Here is a 20357-nt window from a genome sequence, read left to right on the forward strand (position 1 = left end):
GCGAAATTGAAAATACGTTTACACAAGTGACATTGTATTGAACGTTAAATTTACTTAAATTAGCGTTAGTTTATGTACACTTTGTGTTGCCAATTTGCAAATTTAAAATAATCTTGAATCATCAATGTATGATTGCTAGAATTCCATTTCGGTATTCAAATATAAAATGGAATTATTCAAACTTTTTTCTAAATTCTTTATGCAAATAAAAAGTTAATTCAAAGTTTTTTTATATTTACACGGTTAACAATTTTGTTGAATGTGTGACTGATGTCGTTTAAGTAGAATATCCAAGGATAAGAGGATATTGGCCCTTGAGAAGTTAACATTAGTCCAATATAGCTTCTGTCACTCGGAATTCCATTCTTGACTTTCTACGAGCTGAGAAAACAAACGAGATATAATATGGTGTTTGACCACTACTTTGATGGTAAATTGTGGGAGGAAGAGATTTCAAGTATTTGATTATGTGCCTGATAAATGGGTGCAATAAACTAAACTTCAGTTGCTGCAGATCAACTATTCTATACTATTTCAAACCTTATCATCGTTGTTGAAGGCTATTTAGAATTGAATGGACCTTTTGTAATTGGACAAAAATACCAAAACATTGCATAATAACTTACACCCTCTTGCGTTTTAAAATATGATTGATAGGATATTTGCAGCACGCAGTTAATATTTAGAAGACCTTATACATCATTGTCATCTCGTGTAACCAGACTAATTATGACACAGCGTGACACACTTCTCCACCTGAATCACTAATTAGGTTAATCACCCTTTGCTGTTCTGAATATTGAGTCGTATGAATTGATTATTGAACAATACATTGCACGGGAAACACTACAATCAATCAATTGTGGTTCGTGATAGTCTTTAGCATCTCGGTTACTTTGTTAAAATTGAAGCATGCACACCCACACATATTACCTTTTATTTTACAAATGAAAAATTATGATCTGCTGATTTTGTTAGAGAAAACCCCACGAATTATTTTTCATCACACTGAAGCAAAAATGTTTTTTTTTCAATACACGCGTTGCAAGCTAGGTTCTTTTAATCACTAGAATAAAACAAAATTAGCTGGAATAGAGGACATTAACTGCACATTTGTCAATTGAAGTCTTCGATTGTATCAAAACAAAAAAGCAGTTATTGATCAGCATTATGCATTGTAGTCAGCTTCTGAAAAAAACCCTCTATTTCCTCCACTAGTTCATGATAACCAATCAATACTGTGATCGATTTAATAAGGGAGTTGCTATAGTTGACAATACTTTAATACTTGAATACTTTTCAATGAAATGGCGACCATACAAAGTAGGTATTTTAAGCCAAGTATGAATGGAGATGAGTGTAGGATGAGTGGCACGATCTTGTAGTCCTGTTAGTGACTAAGAACGACATATTCCTTAGACACAGCTTTTAATTAATAGCCCATACAGCTAATGGCACCTAAAAGATGACTTTTCAGTTTGAGTAGGTTAGCATCTTAGAATTTTGAAAGAAATTGGCATGAACGCACTCTGTAGGAGGCCTAACTCAACTCCATTTTTTCATTCTGTTTATATAATTGCTACAAATTTGACACGGTGATGGGATTTCTACTTCTATTAACATCGAGCTTATAATCTCCGTACTTTTAGAAAAATTAAATCTTAACAGACTAGCAAGTTGAATAACACGGTAACAGCTATACATTTCAAATTTAAAATATGATGAAAGCCACTTTTCCAAAATGTAAACAATTGTTATCTTACAAATGGAAAATATCTAAAATTTTTCTTTTGTGAATGAGTTGTTTTGAAAATCATTTTAAACGTAATTCACTGGGGAGTCATTTTTATAAATCAATTATAAAAAATAAGGACGAATATCAAACAGTATGAAACTAGTGTAACACTCAAATAATTATAAAAGCTAATGATAAGTCCTTATTGTTTAGTAAACCTAGAATAATTATGTCATGGAAGAGTGTACAGGCATCAGAACCAAACGGTTCCTCGTCAACTCTGTGAAGTAAGTGGCCATAATAGTTCTCTGATCACCTTACCCTAATGTTCCTGTGTTTACAGGTGATTGACAGCTTGTGGTGTTTGTCAATAATGTCTATCACAGGGTTGTTCTTGTCAATAACAGGTGATCGCACTGACAAGCCGCTTGTATGAGGTAATCACATGACGTAAATACTTGGTAGACTTTGACGGTCGTATGGGAATATATATTTGATTTTTAACATTGAAAAATCTGATTTTGAATTATAAGAAAATTCAGGTAACCCAATAAAAATGTAACAAAACATCTTCGGATAACACCTCCTAATGTCTTTTAAGGCGTACTTTGAATTTCATTTGTGTGACTAAGCCTAGATTTGTGCCATGGCGAAGCATTGAAGTCAACTTTTTTTTATATATTTAAATGTAGCTGTCGAAATACAATAACTATAGTGGGGGTTCTAAAATATTCAGCTTTATATATACGCCGTATACTGCAACCATTTATTTACTTGCTCAATTTAACTATAAGAAATTGAATAATATGTTGCGTTTGAAAACAGTATTTTTTAACAACAAGAAAACAATATACTATTGTATTTTTAATAATTAATTTCAACAGAAACCAAGAAGTTTGAAGTTTGAAAAGAAGAAAGTTTGAGTTTCAGCCGAAATAAAGAGAAATTTTTATTAATTTGTTATAGTCCAAAGCCACTAGAGAGTTGTAGGGAAAAGTAAAACAATAACTGCCTGCTAGTGTCAATGTTTTTATATTGCGGGTCTGGGCTGTAACATGTTCTCTTGTCATGTCATTAGTTGCAGTTTGTAACTTATTACATTCATAGAACCTTTTAGTAAATAGCTTTCTATAGGAAAAAAATTGGAACAAAAACGAAAGTTGTTGTATTAATAGTCAAAGGTAACAGCTAGTATTTATTTTTTATTGTTTATTTAATGTTATTTATGATTTTTTATTCATTATTATTTATTTATTGTTATTATGGTTATGTTATTGTGTAATGCCCATTTTGGTTTAGGTATAATTGGTAGGTTTAGATATTATAAAATTAGGTAAAAGTCTCCCATCAACTATTTGGTTGGTAATAAATAAGAATCCAAATTTTAGGCGATGGTAATTTATCTTGTGGATAGACTTAATGCAATGTATTTAACAGTTTATTGGCAATATATTTTACAAAACAGAAGCTTTGCTACCGCAAATAATCAAATGATTCTTCTTTGAAGCGTGATCCTGATTTTAGTTGATAGTGTGTTGATATATTGAAAGCTAGGTGACGCAGTATTATTTGCAAGATTACTATCCTACACGATTACTATCGTGTGTAGGAAAACGTGAAGCAAAAGAAATGAAAAAAGGTTTACGTCTTAATTTTCTTTTGATTTTTAACATCTTTAGGTTTAAGCCGGTGACGTATGGTAAAGGTACACACGTCCTTAACTACTTACTACGCTACTAAGAGCTATTACTTATTACTAACAACTACCAACTAACTATTAGCTCGTAGTTTCCCACTACTTCAAAACAAAATGATGTTTTTCAACGATATCTTTTTCAGTAATGGAATGTAGTTAAGTCTGCCACAAAGAATTGATGTAGGAATCCAATGGTGTATTTAATTTACCAACGAAAGATGCTGATATAATTTCTAGCCCAAGATAGTACCCTGCTCCTATAAAATATGGATACTTTTGATGGAATTCGATTTTTTTAATAGATTCAAATAACTAATTTTAGACATAAATAAAAATCAAACAAAAAGTTAAGAGTAGTTAAGGGTGTTATTACAAACTTCACCAACTATAACGCAACCCCGTTTTGGAAAGCCATACATTTGTTATAACGTTGAGGCATTAGCATAAAACTCGTTTCCTCACTCGTCATCTGTCACCTGTCATACGCCTTGCTCGATGGTTCAGAGATTGGCTAATATGATTTCAAAACGGATATATCCCGGAACCATACAGCTAAAAATTGAGTAAACAATTTTTACCTACGACCGTTTTTAAAGTAGCCATTTCAGTTCAGTTCTTAGAATTGAAAAGTTTCACTTAACAGCTGTTTACTTTCATATCAGCATAGTTTCATTTCATATCAACATAGTTTTTCTCATATCAACACAGGTAACGGACCAATGAGGTTCAAGTATTGAGAGAAAAGAATTAAAATTGTAATGCTTCGAACGTCAACTAATCAGCTGATCAGCTGATCAGTTGACAATTTTAATTGTTGATCTTACTTGTTCCTGTTGATACTCGCGTATTCTTAACCTAAGTTGGTGGAAGTTAAAGGAAGGTAGACTAAACTGTTTAAAAAAATGTCATTTAGTGAAAGTGAAGTGAGAGCACAAACTGCTTATAATATTCTATAATATTCGATGCTGAGATCTAACTGTAAATTTACTCTTTCACTATAATCATTCATTAGTAATTAAAAAACTGTCGTAGGTAAAGTAGTGTACGCAACTCGCGTTAATAGTCACCAAGGCTCGTGCCTTAAATTTTCTACTCGTGTCTTAAAGACCAACTTAACGCAATCGTTGCGTAAACTACTATTTTTCAACACTATGTATACTACTACATTTTACCATATCCCAACAATCGTTTTTGAAAGGTTTACTGCAAGTAGCTTGTATGTAAAACTCCTAAGTATTTAAAAATATTTACCATTCATGTTAGGCATTAGGTTCATTATTGATGACAATAAAAATTTAATTCGTTGTTCTGTTTTTATTACAAGTCGTGAGTATGATATTAAATGTAAAATTAAAAAATGCTATTTTTATATTTAGACCCCCCTTTTTTTATCCCCATTATGAAAAAAGGTCCAATACAAAGACACAAAAATATACTGTAGTTACATTTAATATGATTCCATAATAAATTACTGTCATTTTTACAAAAATACTATCGTAGTTTTTACATTTCATACACAGTTTTAACAAAGTTTAAATTCTTGAAAAGTATTTCTTCAGTAAATTCAGGTCCACATTATATTCTATCTTTGACTATTAATACAACTTCTGGATTCTACCCATCGATGTATAATACTACCCTGACCTGTATGCACTATACACACTATACATATTTTACAGATTTGACTTTGACGTAAGGTTAATAAGCATTTCATTCGGTAAACTAAAATATACAAAAACTTGTATTTTGTATAAAAACTATGATGCCTTTTTAAGTTTGGTAGAAAGTTTACAATAATGTGATCTATGATTTACCTAACTAGTCTAATATTTATAGGATATCTACACATTTTCATGGTGAAAAGGTTCCCTGAAAACCTGCACCATGATGTTAGTCGACTGGCTCGACCTTGTATGTGAGTAGGTCTAGGTAAACTTGTAGGGTGTTGCTCTTCATACTGCGACGTCCAATAAGGCTGAGTTTAGGTCTTCGGCTACCTCTTGGAAGGAGGGCCCAAAACAGTGGCACACTCTTGAATAGTAGCAGTTATTGTTCTTTGATATATGTTTCCATTGAAATACGTCCAGTAATTGATATTGGAAACAAAACATTTCGATGAATACGGTTTAGTTGATCTTGTGTAGTGTAATTTTAAGAGGTCTACTCATATATTAAACATTGTATGAAAACAACTCCGAAACAATTCAGCTGCTCAGTGACAGAGAGCTCTTTGGTTTGCAAAACCATTCGAGAGGTTTCCAAGCTGGAGGGAAGATCCATCATGATTCGTTGGTGGTTAGAATGACATTAGAGGCAGCAATACAGTAATTAATTGCTGCTAAAGTGTGATGCCAAAAATATCAAGAAAATTTACTGGAGCTGTGTGGAAGCCCTCAAAGACCTCTTAGAAGGAAGGCCCAATGGTTGGTAACAGGAGCTTGGATAGCATGAAGAATTACTCTTGGAGTATGATGTTAACATCGATATTATAGACGTCCTTGTACGAGTAAATCGTAGATTATTAGCACAAAATTAAATATGTAATAAAGTCATATAAACATTTTCTAGATTAAAGAATCCTTGCCAGAGTGCAAAGATATTCCACAACAATTAGTGGCTTGATCTTGAAAAGTTTAAAGTAAAAATCTTAAAGCAATTTACTGAGTTTGGCCTTATCATTCATGTTATACACCCATCTGCAGGTAGCTGTGCACAGAATTTTATTTGCTCCTTTGAAGGATGTTCACAAATTGTCAGTAGCACTCTTTAGGGTAAGAACAGTTTTTGATTTGGAATGTATGACTGAGTGTGATGATGTCATAAACGTTCACTAAATTTGTTTGGAAGCCTCCAGGTACCTCTTGGAAGGAAGATCGACCAACGGTCAGTAGCACCTCTTAGGGTAAAAGCAATAATGATCTTGAGTAGATGGCTGAGTTTAATGCTGTCATTGATGTCATAGACATCCACTAAAGCTGTGTGGAAGTCTCCAGGTACCTCTTGGAAGGAGGGTCCACCAAAGGTCAGTAACACCTCTTAGAGTAAAAGCAATAATGATCTTGAGTAGATGTCTGAGTTTAATGCTGTCATTGATGTCATAGACGTCCACTAAAGCTGTGTGGAAGTCTCCAGGTACCTCTTGGAAGGAGGGTCCACCAAAGGTCAGTAACACCTCTTAGAGTAAAAGCAATAATGATCTTGAGTAGATGGCTGAGTTTAATGCTGTCATTGATGTCATAGACATCCACTAAAGCTGTGTGGAAGTCTCCAGGTAACTCTTGGAAGGAGGGTCCACCAAAGGTCAGTAACACCTCTTAGAGTAAAAGCAATAATGATCTTGAGTAGATGTCTGAGTTTAATGCTGTCATTGATGTCATAGACATCCACTAAAGCTGTGTGGAAGTCTCCAGGTAACTCTTGGAAGGAGGGTCCACCAAAGGTCAGTAACACCTCTTAGAGTAAAAGCAATAATGATCTTGAGTAGATGTCTGAGTTTAATGCTGTCATTGATGTCATAGACATCCACTAAAGCTGTGTGGAAGTCTCCAGGTAACTCTTGGAAGGAGGGTCCACCAAAGGTCAGTAACACCTCTTAGAGTAAAAGCAATAATGATCTTGAGTAGATGTCTGAGTTTAATGCTGTCATTGATGTCATAGACATCCACTAAAGCTGTGTGGAAGTCTCCAGGTAACTCTTGGAAGGAGGGTCCACCAAAGGTCAGTAACACCTCTTAGAGTAAAAGCAATAATGATCTTGAGTAGATGTCTGAGTTTAATGCTGTCATTGATGTCATAGACATCCACTAAAGCTGTGTGGAAGTCTCCAGGTAACTCTTGGAAGGAGGGTCCACCAAAGGTCAGTAACACCTCTTAGAGTAAAAGCAATAATGATCTTGAGTAGATGTCTGAGTTTAATGCTGTCATTGATGTCATAGACATCCACTAAAGCTGTGTGGAAGTCTCCAGGTACCTCTTGGAAGGAGGGTCCACCAAAGGTCAGTAACACCTCTTAGAGTAAAAGCAATAATGATCTTGAGTAGATGTCTGAGTTTAATGCTGTCATTGATGTCATAGACATCCACTAAAGCTGTGTGGAAGTCTCCAGGTACCTCTTGGAAGGAAGATCAACCAATTGTCAGTAGCACCTCTTAGGGTAAAAGCAATAATGATCTTGAGTAGATGTCTGAGTTTAATGCTGTCATTGATGTCATAGACGTCCACTAAAGCTGTGTGGAAGTCTCCAGGTACCTCTTGGAGGGAGGGTCCACCAACAGTCAGTGTCACGACCTTGGATAACAGCAGTAGTTGACCTTGGAGATAAATGGACTCATGGCGAAGCAGGCGAACAAGAGAAGAACGGCGAGCACTAGGAGATACAGTGACCAGGACAGCTTGCAGTTCCCTGAGAAAACATGTTTAAATTTTAATGAACAGTCTTGAAAATGGCTATTTATGTAATGATATGTGATGCTTAAGAATGAGTTTTATTTTTATACAATGCTGTGAGATTTTGAGGATTTGTAATGTAAATCAGAGGTAGAATTAGGAGAAGCCAGATTTTGAATATTACATTAATTATAATAAGTTTAATTGTTATACATAGTAAAACCTCTTCTACCGAACTTCGATATAGATGTGACGGCAATGAAAGTACGGAACGCTGCTTACCTAAGCTGTACATTTGTGAGAAGGGTCCACAACAGTCCATTACTTCTCTGTTGTCCCAGCCTAGAGGATAGACGAGCAGTCCACCACTCAAGAGTATACCTGTTAACATCAAACATTCACGGATACTGTAAAGCCATTAATATATACTACATAGTCTATAGCAAAAAGCTGTCGATTTCGTAGTCAGGCGACCTCTGCAGAGATAGTATTCCTTGCCTAAGACATACATTATTTATATTACTTAGTCTTATATGATTAGAATACCTCCGATTCCCCACCCCTGTATCGCCCTCAAGTTACCCAGCTCATGGTTTTAATCTACACTATCAAACATTTTCGGCTATTTAACACAATAAATGGGACAGAACTACTGCATTGACTGGGATAACTCCCGTCTTCATAAGGATAGCTATCAAGTAATTTAAATAGGTTATGTGAATCAGGTCCTTGAAGGTCAGCCTACATTTATTTATTCATATGTACTTTACCCAGTCAAATTACCGAGACGTAGTGAACCCCAACTTAATTTTCATGATACATATATATAAAGTTTCTTAACGTAAACCTGTTAGTATACGCACAAGTTAGTAGGGAACAATAGCACAATGTAAGTGATAAAATATATATATGTTTAAGCAAACAATATTTCAATTTAGTTTCGTACTCATGATCATGTAAAATTTATTAAACGAAAGCCTTTATAATCACAAGTGATACAATCCCGTTTTAAACATGGGAAATTTAAAATTTACTTTTCTATTAACCTTCTATATGTTATTGTCACATCATATTATTTTTTATTCGTAAAAAATGTGAAAATAAATTTTCATCAAGGAGGTTATTTTATTTGTTTAACTCGGTCTGCAATGCTATGCAAAAATAAATAAGAACTCATGATAAATCATTCCATATTTTTTTGCTTCTTTACAGAACTATTAAATTAAACGATTGTTGGTTTGAATGTACGGTTGTTATGTACAGTTTTTTTCTAAAATCTTCACAAAAGGTACAGTAGTTGAATTTTATTATTAATAACAATAATATTCCGATAGCAATTTTTAAAATAATTACATAACTAATACAAGAATATTTTACACTTTTACTCTGATACAAACACTTTGAATGGGTTGAGCTGTCTCACCAAGCGAGCTGGGACAATTTTGAAAATTAACTTAGATTGTATGAAAATCCCCAGTCACTCTAGAGAATTGGTTTTATTTAACTAACACAATTCCTCAGAATGGAAGCTTTTAAGCCGTACAAGTACATGAGCTATTTGGTATTATATTGTATCAATGATAACCGTTTGGGTAATTCTCTATGGATCAACTATTGTTTTAAATAATACAAACAGGTTTACTTTTGCGTCAGTGACGACAATTTGCTATGTTTATGATCCATACAGTTGCCGTTCTAATATCCATGGCTCTACCTTATTAATTTTAATCACCAAATACATACGTACACATGATCTATTAGTTAGGCCAGTCAGTGTTAGCTTACCACCACCTGATAAATTAGTAATCAACTGAATAACAAGCAAACAAGCTAGCCTAGCCTAACAATCGAAAGGTTGCCTGAGAAAGGTAAGCTTTTTGACGGCTCGAAACTAGACCCAGCTGTCCCTGATCATAGGGCTGTAAATGATCCTGGTGGATGACAGCTGATATTAGTCTTTAACAAAGCTACAGATATAATCTCAATCCGTTCTACACTCATCCTTCACTCATAAATACGCACCTAGGTAATCCCCATCTCAATTGGTAATGACAAAAATTATGAATAATTATATTTTAACCTGTTAACATCAAACACCTGCTCACCTACTCTAGTTCATTGTACGTAAGTGGTCGGGCGCTAACGCTAATTTCCTGATTCCAAAATCGGTATTACTCAGGTTCTATTGAAAATATAAATCACTAATCCTTCAAGAATAATATAGTAAACATTTTCTCCGCTATACCCGTGTTTCTCGCCATCAGTACCTGCTATAAGTTGAAGTCCACCAGCCAGTCGAGCAGTGGCGGCGTGTACTATGTATTCCACGAAACACGCTGACAAGGCGACGACCCCTAACATGAGGGCGAGGGCGGAGCCCACCCCTACGAGGACTGTAGAGGCTTGCCACCAACCACTGGGGATATCTCTCCACCTAGGGACCATTCACATTGCAAAATCACTGTTATACTCATTTTGTAATGTACATTAGTCATGGTTGTACAATTATGGAATATTATAATATTGAGAAGAATGGAAATCTCATCACAGCCCGGCATCGTTTTCACATTACTTCAGGCTAGACCTATAGGGTAGCGGCATTATCACTTACTTGGATAAAACCCATTGGTGATTTAGTGGGATTTGAATCCAGGACCTTAGAGACCTTAGTCCCCCGCTCTACTGGTAAGCTCGTTCCTCAACAAGGTGGTATGGAAGTAAATTTTATCAAGTTGTAAAAATACCTTGTTTTCATTATCACACGTTTTCAACTCTAGTTATGAAAACAACAATATGTTTAATATTCTTGTCTTACGAAAGTGAAACTAGTACCACAACAAACCATCCAGTCTTTAACGAGTCTTCTTTGTTCATGCAAAATCATTTGAAATAGAGAAATGGCTGTTCAATAATTTTGCCACGTACATCTAGAATTACCTGGAGTATCTAGCGCACTGCGTCACGATCTCAACGATCCCCTGAGGCCCGAGACGGGGGTAGTTGCAGCGACGGAAGCTGTTAAAGTATGCATCCACCCTCCCTAGAATACGGCCCTGCACATACAATCATGTAACGTCAACATATGTGAGTCTGACGAGAGATCATAACTCCTCAGCGTACGATTTAGTGCATGATTGTGGATAAGGGTGAAATTTTTATATTTTGCTTTATTAATTCCCAGAATCTTCCTGGGTTGTATCATGATAAAACAAAAATGAGAATGAGATGTAACATTTAGTGGATATGGTATCTGTGGATTAGTGAGGGTAGCCTGTAATTTGTTTAGATGTTCAAAAATAACTTATTGCCCTTTTAGAGTAGGAAAATATTTGTCCATCACGTTATCTAAGAGTATGTTGTCTACCCTGTTATGTTGATATTAATTTTAAGAACGTCTCTTGTTTGTTTCCTTCCCATGTCAAGGAGTGAAGAAATATAATAAGTCTAGTAAAATGTCTTACACAGCTAATCACCGTACCTCCCAACACTTTGTTCTCAGTAACAATATTTGTTTTAAAATTTAACTTTCTGGAAGATTTTATCTTCACAATTTATTATTTGATTATGTCAGGATCATAAGTCTAGAAAATTGAGCCTAAAACATAATAGAGATAGTCTATTTGTGGATGAGTAAGGGTACAGTTTTAATATTTCTAATTAGATTTACATAAATATTTTGTGATTACATGTTGCTAACTGTTGATCACTTGTACCATCCAGTGCTAATACAATTTCTGGGACCTTCCTAGTTAGTTTCAAATTCAGTAGAACAAAAAGGAATCTGGATAACTAGTCAATAACTGACACAGATCCAGGGAGTGAATAAAGCTAATGAGTTTAGTTAAATATCATGTCAAACTAACCGCTGTCTCTGCCGAAATTTTGTTATCGGTCACTTAATTTTTTATTTTTTTTTTCGTTTTTTATTTGGTTTTATTTGGGATAATTTTTATTGAATGTATTATCTGCTATTGACTGGGATTATAACTCTAGAAACACAACCTAAGATTTTGTGGAGATATTATATTGTTAATAAGTAAGAGTCCGTTTGTTTCAAATAGAACAAAAATGATTTTAGAGAAAATGTCTTAATATAGTTAATAACTGACACTGTCAAAAAGTGAAGGGATCTAATTATTCTTGTGAAATATCACGTTCCGTTACCCGTCGTCCTTTCCGAAATGTACATGGTGTATTCTTGGTTTTGTATTTAATCTATTGAATAAAGATTATTTCCACCGAATCAATTTTAACACTAAATTCTTATTTATTAAAACTCAGTTTAAACCTTACAAAATTTCAATTTAAATTGTTTAGACTCAAGTAATAGATAATTAATAAATTATATGACAGGGCTTGCATCATTTTGCTAGATTACCGATGACTATTTGTTGCGTATGTTTTAGTAATAATAGATCATTTTTAAACCAACGACAATAAAACACGTTACAATAGTTGTGAAACTAAATTGGCCTTTAGTATTAAAATTATTACCTGTATCCAAAATGGTAAGTAAAAACCAGAACATGCCAAAAGCGCCGCCGCCACAGACAGAAGAGCCCAGATATAGCCTGGACCTGTCAGCGTCCCCATCCGCCTTCTGAAACATGGGGGAAAGTAAACTTTCAAAAATAAACAATTAGTATATGTATGAACAATAATTTATGAGTTTGGAACCGATCCAATGTCATACAATAATGTTCAAATTTACATTGTTATTAAGATTATGAGTATTAATCCTTATCCTTTTTGATTACTAGCACTCTTTATGGGAGGATTTTTATGAAATATTTCTTTGGATTTTATCTATCAGTTTATTATGATGAACTACTGTGACGTTGATTTGCTTAAAGATGTCCATCTTAATAATAAATGCAAAATAGTTGTTCTAACTTCAATGAAAGGAGATAACTTGAAGATTCAATTGTAGATTTTTACTTTTTCAATATTTACTGTGGATATTTATAGGCATACACTGTGGATGCGATACTCCCTTGTGTGGATTAACGCCCGCACTAGTGAGTACTACGACTATCCGCAGTACTATCCTGATAATTAGACCAATTTGTTAATTACAAGGCAAAAATGCGGTTTAGATTCCACTATAAACTGTAGGTACCTTAGTTGCCATTAGCTGTATGGGCTATTAATTAACAGCTGTGTCTAAGGAATATATTGGCATTAGTCACTAACAAGACTACAAGATCTCGCCACTCATCCTACACTCATACTTGGTGTTCTGTATTTAATTAATTATTACTATATTTATCATCATAATTATTGTTCAATTAGTGATAGCTTATTTCCAAACCAAATCTGTATTTTTAAATCTCATTTCAATTTCATTAAGTATTGTTGTATCGAATGTTAGAGTCTCACTCACACAAGCCTACATAAAACACACACACTATCTCGGCTGTGTTGCCCGATGCAGGACGAATCCTATTGGTTAAAAAATGTGGCGTGATATGGACATGGATAAATTTGCGGTACCCCTCTAAGAAACATTGAGGTAGCGTCCCTTCCCCCTCCAAAAATAATGTTCAGTTGAAATGTAACTCTCCTCGGCTGAATACGTGCATTGCGCCGTATTTCGTTAGTCTTTCTCTATTTATAAACTTTTACCTCTAAAACCGTTTCTCGGACTCTCTAACGCTCTTCTATCGTTTGTCACGAACAATTAATAAAACTTTCTCGACGTCAAACTCTGTAAAAGGTGTTTTTTTCTTAAATAAGTTATTTAGTACGTTATCACTGTCGCCGCTAAGTAGTTACGTCCGCCGCGTCTTCGTCGCGAGTGCCTGTGTCAAGTGCCAACTTTAGTGGATTAGGATTACTGGATTCCCCACAAGTGTTCCCCAAAAGTGTGCACACTTCCCTCATCTCTACTCAACCTACAAGTTGGCTACCCTCTTCCCAAGACGTCGTCTTCTGCCATCCACTCACGGCTTCCGCCCATGTGCCACCTCTACTCTCTAGTGTTTCTTGTTACTCTTCACCCTTGGATTATTGGTGAGTCATATATTACCCTATTTACGCCCCACTTGGCTTAAAATACCTACATTCGTATTTTCGCCATTTCAAAGTAAAATATTTAAGTATATACGTATGCAGATTGTAAATTATCGTTTGGTGAAATTCATAAAGATGCAACGGTTGAATACGTCGAAAGAATTAAATGCATTACATTGAGACTAGGAACTCGGTGGAAATATTTAAAGGTAGCCTAATTTTGTTTTCTCTACATAAGGAGAATTCGCGCACTTTGAGCCTACCTAGGTTACTATATCGTTCATTTTCTTTTTCTTTTCATAAATCCTAAATAACTGAAGAATTTTAAATATTAAAATGATTTAAATATTCATCATGATCATGAATATTGTTGAGGTTAGAGTTCTTCTTCTTTAGTTGGTTATTTGTTGAAAATAATATTTTGCTCCAATAATTAAGAAATCTGTACAATATATTGATTTGTATAATATTGTTCTATGGAATACTGTCATTAATGACACAGTAAAGCTTAAATCCCATATATTGAGATTAAAACTAAATTGTAGGACTCTATATAACTTTGCTTATATTTCTTTACTATAAATTGCGATTAATCTTGGTCCCTTAAAAAGAGATAGTCAAAATGTAAATCACTCATTATTTACACAATGAATTTTATCATTATAATATGAACGTATAACTTCAAAATCAAACTTGAACTTGCTACAAAAGAGAACCGCCCAAAGTATCGTTTTGGCTTGCAAAGCAGCTTACAGCCATGTCTGTAGTTAATTATCAACATAACCTGGGCTAAGTTGCCCTCTTCTACTTCAACAATGCTTGTTTTTCAGTCTTTTATGCAAAGTGTATCTAAGAGATTCAGCGCATTTTTAAAATTCATTAGATCCACTTAAATGTTTATAAATATTACTTGTGTTCTTGGAAAACGATTGGATGGTAATGTTTTAATAAACTGTTGTTTTATAACAACGGTGCAAAAATGCAATTCATAAGTGTGTGGTTTATTATTAATGAATAATAATTGTGTGGCTTGTATTGTATAGACTTCAATTATTCCTAAAATCGTAAAAACATCTATTAAATATGGGTGTAATCTCAACCCCTTACATCTTTATTGCAGGTTCTCAGACATTAGTACAGAAAAATCTTAAGATGCTACTATTTACTAATAACTAAATGTTCAACGAAATGTCTACTGATGTTATACAGTATGATAACTGTTATAAAATGTTACTGATACTGTTGAATTTTATTGATAATAGTAAGCTGTTAACATACAGGGTGTCCCGGAACTCTCTACCAATATTTTAGGGCATTGCTCCTGGGTAAGAAACATACCTAAATATCATAATTAAATTATCCGGAAGTCCTTAGTTACTCACACAGCCGCCATTTTGTTTTTTTCAGTTATTAATTTTTTTCTAAAGAATGGTTAAACATACGAAATGGAAACTTTGCACAAAGATTATAGACAACTAGACAAAGCTACAAAAAAATTATGACGATTTTTCAAATTCATAAAACAAAATGGTGGCAATTTAAAATTTTGTTTCTTTATTAACTCAAAAACCGTTGATTTTATAAAAATTTTAAATGGCCGGCATTTTGTTTTGTGAATTTGAAAAATCGTCACAATTTTTTTGTAACTTTGTCTAGTTGTCATAAATGTTTGTGAAAAGTTTCCATTTCGTATGTTTAACCTTTCTTTAGAAAAAAATTAATAACTGAAAAAACAAAATGGCGGCTGTGTGAGTAACTAAGGGCTTCCTGACAATTTAAATATGATATTTAGGTATGTTTCTTACCCAGGAGCAATGCCCTAAAATATTGGTAGAGAGTTCCGGGACACCCTGTATTTCAAGTTAGATATAGCACATTTTCAATTGCAAAATGTCTGTCTAATATAAGCAGCATTTTGGGTTACGTAGTAGAGGACTTACTAGTCCTAACTATGCTTCTTAGATAAAGAAATTTCCCAAATAATTTCACTTAAAATATTCAGCACGATTTCATTGCTCAGTGTTTGACGACACTATGTAAACAAAACTTAACAAAAGCTAAGCGTATGTTTTAGAATACTCATTGTACAATTGTTTTTATTAGCCCAAAACAACGAGTTTAATAAATGTAGATTAATTTTTGGATTACATCATTATCTCACTAACGCTCGGCTGAACTCGACGTGTCTATCTGTCTGTGTTTATGTATTGTAAACTCAGTCATTATCATTTACACGTCGCTTAACTTTGTCATTAACGTCTTCATGTTAACGCAAAGCAACTCTTAAGATCGTCAAACGTTTGAAACTGTATGTGATGTTAGTATGAATCTTGTTGTATAATTCCATACCTACAGTTTACCTTTGAAAGGAGGCACAGTTAAAAATGGAAATTTGATGATGAATAAACTTTTCCAATAATTGTGACATTTAACAATTGATCGTAAAATGTTTGAAACTGTATGTGATGATAGTATGAATCTTGTCGTATAATTTCGTGCCGTCTTTAAAGGTGAGACATCTCAACGTGTTTAAATTTAAAGATTGCTGAACTATTTAAATTGTTATTTTTTCAAATTCATATACAGGAATTAGTTTGGAGAGGAGAATTGATTACTTTTTCAACCTTGAAATAAGAATAAGACTACACAATATACCATAAGACTAAAATAAGTTAAGGTACGACTACAGGTATATTTTAAAATCAAGCAAAACAATATCAGTTCTCTGTATGGATATATAAATAATATTGATAAGTTCTCTGTACGGATATATAAAGATAGATAAGTTCTCTGTTAGCTCGTTCGCTACGCTACCTCGCCTCCGGGTTGAAGTTCGTTCGCTACGCTCACTCACCTTTTGGTTTCAAATTAGCTGTTTTCAAATATTAAAAAAAAATAATAGTGCTGCACTCTTTTGGTAATCCTTGTAACTTTAATGCTATTGAACATCATAGAACAGAACCAACTTGTTTAATTGAAACAGCTGTTATGATTCATTAATTCCATTTAAATATGAGTACTCATTAGGTTAACATGGGAAACTCCAGAGCCACTGGGGCGGAGCCCGAGAGTCCGATCAGAATAAAAACCACTTAGTTTTCCTATTTAATGCTTAAAGAATCAGTGTACCAAATTTCAGCCTCCTAGGTAAGTGGGAAGTAGGAGAATTAGTGATGAGCGAGTGAGTGAGTCAGTCAGTCAGTCAGTGAGGGCTTTGCCTATATATATAGATAGACAATATCTCTGTTCGAATATATAAAGATAGAGAATTTCTCCGTACAGATATATAAAGATAGACAATTTCTCTGTACGGATATATAAAGATAAACAATTTCTCTGTACGGATATATAAAGATACGCAATTTCTCTGTACGGATATGTAAAGATAGACAATTTCTCTGTACAGATATATAAAGATAGACAAGTTCTCTGTACGGATATACAAACATAATATATGTTATCTAAGGTTGTAGTTTCAGAGGAGTAGGGAGAACTTTCTGACATGTCATTTATCAAAAGCAATTTAATGGGTGAGGTGAATAAAAGGTAGTATTTGGTAGTACGTACTTCTTTTTGAAGTATTTACTCGGTTTTCGGTGAATAAACATGCTAGTTCATACTAGCCTCTAGTACAAACTACATCTTGCAGGTGAATAAAATGCTAGTTCGTACTACCCCTAGTACATACTTCGTCATTTAGGGAACGTAGTATCTACTAGGCTTTTTCGGTGAATAAAAACCGGCCCGCATAGTAGTTACTTCATTTTTATGTAGTACGCTCATGGGCATGCTTCAGTTTGGTCGTTTGCGAAGATGGCGATGTTTCTCCAAGTCCATAACAGAAAAAGGTACCTTGAAATAAGAAATATTGTTAACTGTAAGCAATTACAGTACTATGATTTGAGAATGATATTGTTGATTTGTTTACCAACAAGTTTTTTTCCTTCTCATTTTCTCCTATCAGATCTCAATTCCTTCTCTAAGCTTAGTCGGTTTATTTCCCTTAACATTCCTCTTCGTTTTTTTCTTCATCGCATTTTTCATGTTATCTGTTAAAATCCTTACCAAGAGTTTTTTTTTTTTGTATCATCTAACATTTTCAACACACTGTTTTCCCCTTTACTACACCCGGAAATTTAGATTTATCAAAGTAATAGAAATGTTTTTTTCGCAGCTCACTAATCAATATTAAAGCCCTATCACCCTCTTGCAATACCTAGCCAACGCCATAAAAATTGTCGTCAAGCGCAGTTACTAGGGCTATTTGATCAACACGACTGAGAAAACTGCAGGTGCAGACAGAAATGGCAAACAGATTATCGCCGCGCGCCAGTTCTGTCTTGATTATGAGTACGTACTAAGAGGGTAGTACATACTACATCATTTAGGGAACCCCTAGTACTTACTACCTAGTTCTAGCTAATTCTTATTCACCTAGATTTGAGCAAGTGCTAGAACTACGTAGTACGAACTACGTAGTATGTACTACTTTTTATTCACTTCACCCAATATATTCGGGAAGGATTCACCTAGGTTACACTTACAAGATTAAGTCTTTACTAGTCTTTAACGGGGTAATAGGTTATGGTGGTGGTAAAATCTGTATGCTGAAGCTGTACTATATATTTAACAGTGGGTTATTTTTTTATAAAATGTAGTGCTGATTTATTGCGTTTGTCTAATTTAGCCTGTGCACCTTTTTACCTTTGTATTAAGGAACGGTGCAAAGCCAGGAATACATACTATATCTGTCATAGCCCTGATGTTATAACAATCAATAATAACCTGTACACTAATTATTACGAAAGTTCATAAAAGGCGCTGGTTAGCCAAATGTCAGCTTTAAATAGTAACAAGACCAAGAGAAAAACATCCAGTCATATCGAGAACATCAGAACATCATGAGCTCTTAAAGCCCCCGACATCAAATACAAATTAAAATACTGACTGCATCTTTTGTTATTACTTGCATACATTTTGAATTTGATGAAAATGTATTATTTATTTGTAAATTAATTCATACGTAGACTAAGTTAAGCAAACTGTTAGAACAATACTAATCAATTTTGATTGTAGTTAGTCCTTTATATTTTATCAAAACGTATAGGCATACAGTATGATTATGTTACACTTAGGTGTATGAGTTAAAGGAGTGGCTTGATCTAAACTTTGCTACTTTGAAGTGATTGGAAGCCTAACTTTGTATAAAACTCTCTACTTTACATCAAAGAAGCTGGTTATGGTTTTTGATTTAAGCTGGTTGAAAAAAACCAAAAACTTTGTAAAAGTATCATCTAGCAAAAACGATGGTGGTTTAAAGATTCTCTAGAAACATTCAGCATGGTCATTAATTTTAAAACCTAATTGTGGTTTCTGCAATCGTTGGTTTAAGAGAAAACATGTACACGTGTTTTATATGAAAATTTTCTTACTTTCACAATATTAATTTAGTTTAATAAGACTCAATAAAATAGATTTTCGCATTATGAGTTTAATTTTGTTTTACAGTCAAAACTCTTTACAAGTAATTTGGAAACAGGCCGATAGTCAGGACCTTTAGTGGATATCGTGAAAGGGAATATCCTGTAATAACCCTGTACCCTCTTAGACCTCATCATCGTATTCTCAATTTATGGATACACAGTAAACTTATACTACAGTAAATTAATTTATCAGTTAAATATGGTTTAAATAAGGATAAAAAAAATTATAAGAACGTAGTTAAGAATATTATCTCAAGATTTATTCATAGAAAAAAAACATATTCACCCTCTCGTGTTATCCAAGGGCGAAGTTCCACTAGACGAGTCGGTGCATCCACTACTGCACGTGACGGGAGACAAACTGGCGGGAGTCTGTCGCAGAACGGCGGGAATGATCAGCTGATCGCCACCCACCCCCACCTGGTGTCTTAGTTTGACATTAGAGGGGGTTTTATTCAGTGACTTAAACAGACTCCCTTGCAGTGCTAATTTCTTATGGATCAGCTGATGCACATTATATGGGTGTTTTTTCGTAACTCCTGGAGGGCATTTCAAGTTGCCGTACTCTAATTATTATTGAAATACAGCCGGAATGCTCCCTTTTAATCAGAAGATCGCAGGTTCAATTTTCAAATAGCAGAAGCTTTTTTCACAGTTTGAAACGGGAACCAGCTGTCTTTGATCATTGAGCTATATGGTCATGGATAAGAACCAGCTGATATTTGAGACAAAACTGTCGGCTTATTACTTTAAATCGTCACCTAAAAATGACTTAAGTACCCTGTCGTCTCGACACTACAATCTGATTACGTATTTATTTTGAAATCGTTTCAACCTAATAGAACGATCAATTTTGTTCCATTGTTTGGTATTCTGACCATCGCATAAATCACTCGCTGAAAAATCACCATCAAATAATATAGGTTAAGTTTATGCAAAATACGCACTCATATGGATCACACACCAACCAGATTTAAAATTTTCAAAAGGTATACTAAAAAATATACAAATATACAAAAATTATACTAGGAGTGTCTGAAATCCA

At 34.1% G+C, this 20357-nt stretch overlaps 1 protein-coding gene across 1 annotated transcript; it reads right to left on the bottom strand.

Moving 5' to 3' along the window:
* Positions 1-7636: 7636 nt before the first annotated feature.
* Positions 7637-19644, bottom strand: LOC128988167 (LHFPL tetraspan subfamily member 6 protein-like). The gene is made up of 6 exons (XM_054409402.1): positions 19599-19644; positions 12312-12417; positions 10755-10870; positions 10085-10251; positions 8100-8198; positions 7637-7833 (listed from the first exon to the last, which is right to left on the bottom strand). Exons 2-6 carry the CDS (start codon positions 12408-12410, stop codon positions 7712-7714), a joined length of 603 nt encoding a protein of 200 aa, XP_054265377.1. The 5' UTR covers positions 12411-12417; positions 19599-19644; the 3' UTR covers positions 7637-7711.
* Positions 19645-20357: the final 713 nt, after the last annotated feature.

This window comes from Macrosteles quadrilineatus, unplaced genomic scaffold (genome assembly GCF_028750875.1).
Source record: "Macrosteles quadrilineatus isolate MER2022 unplaced genomic scaffold, UCM_ALF_1.0 Scaffold_2__2_contigs__length_208266976, whole genome shotgun sequence".
Classification (NCBI taxonomy): Eukaryota; Metazoa; Arthropoda; class Insecta; order Hemiptera; family Cicadellidae; genus Macrosteles; species Macrosteles quadrilineatus.

Coding starts and splice junctions, on each gene's coding strand:
- LOC128988167 (XM_054409402.1), bottom strand. CDS start 12,410: ATGGGGACGCTGACAGGTCCAGGCTATATCTGGGCTCTTCTGTCTGTG. Junction 10,871..12,311: donor ACTTACCATTTTGGATACAG/GTAATAATTTTA, acceptor TTGTATGTGCAG/GGCCGTATTCTAGGGAGGGT. Junction 10,252..10,754: donor CAGTGCGCTAGATACTCCAG/GTAATTCTAGAT, acceptor AATGGTCCCTAG/GTGGAGAGATATCCCCAGTG.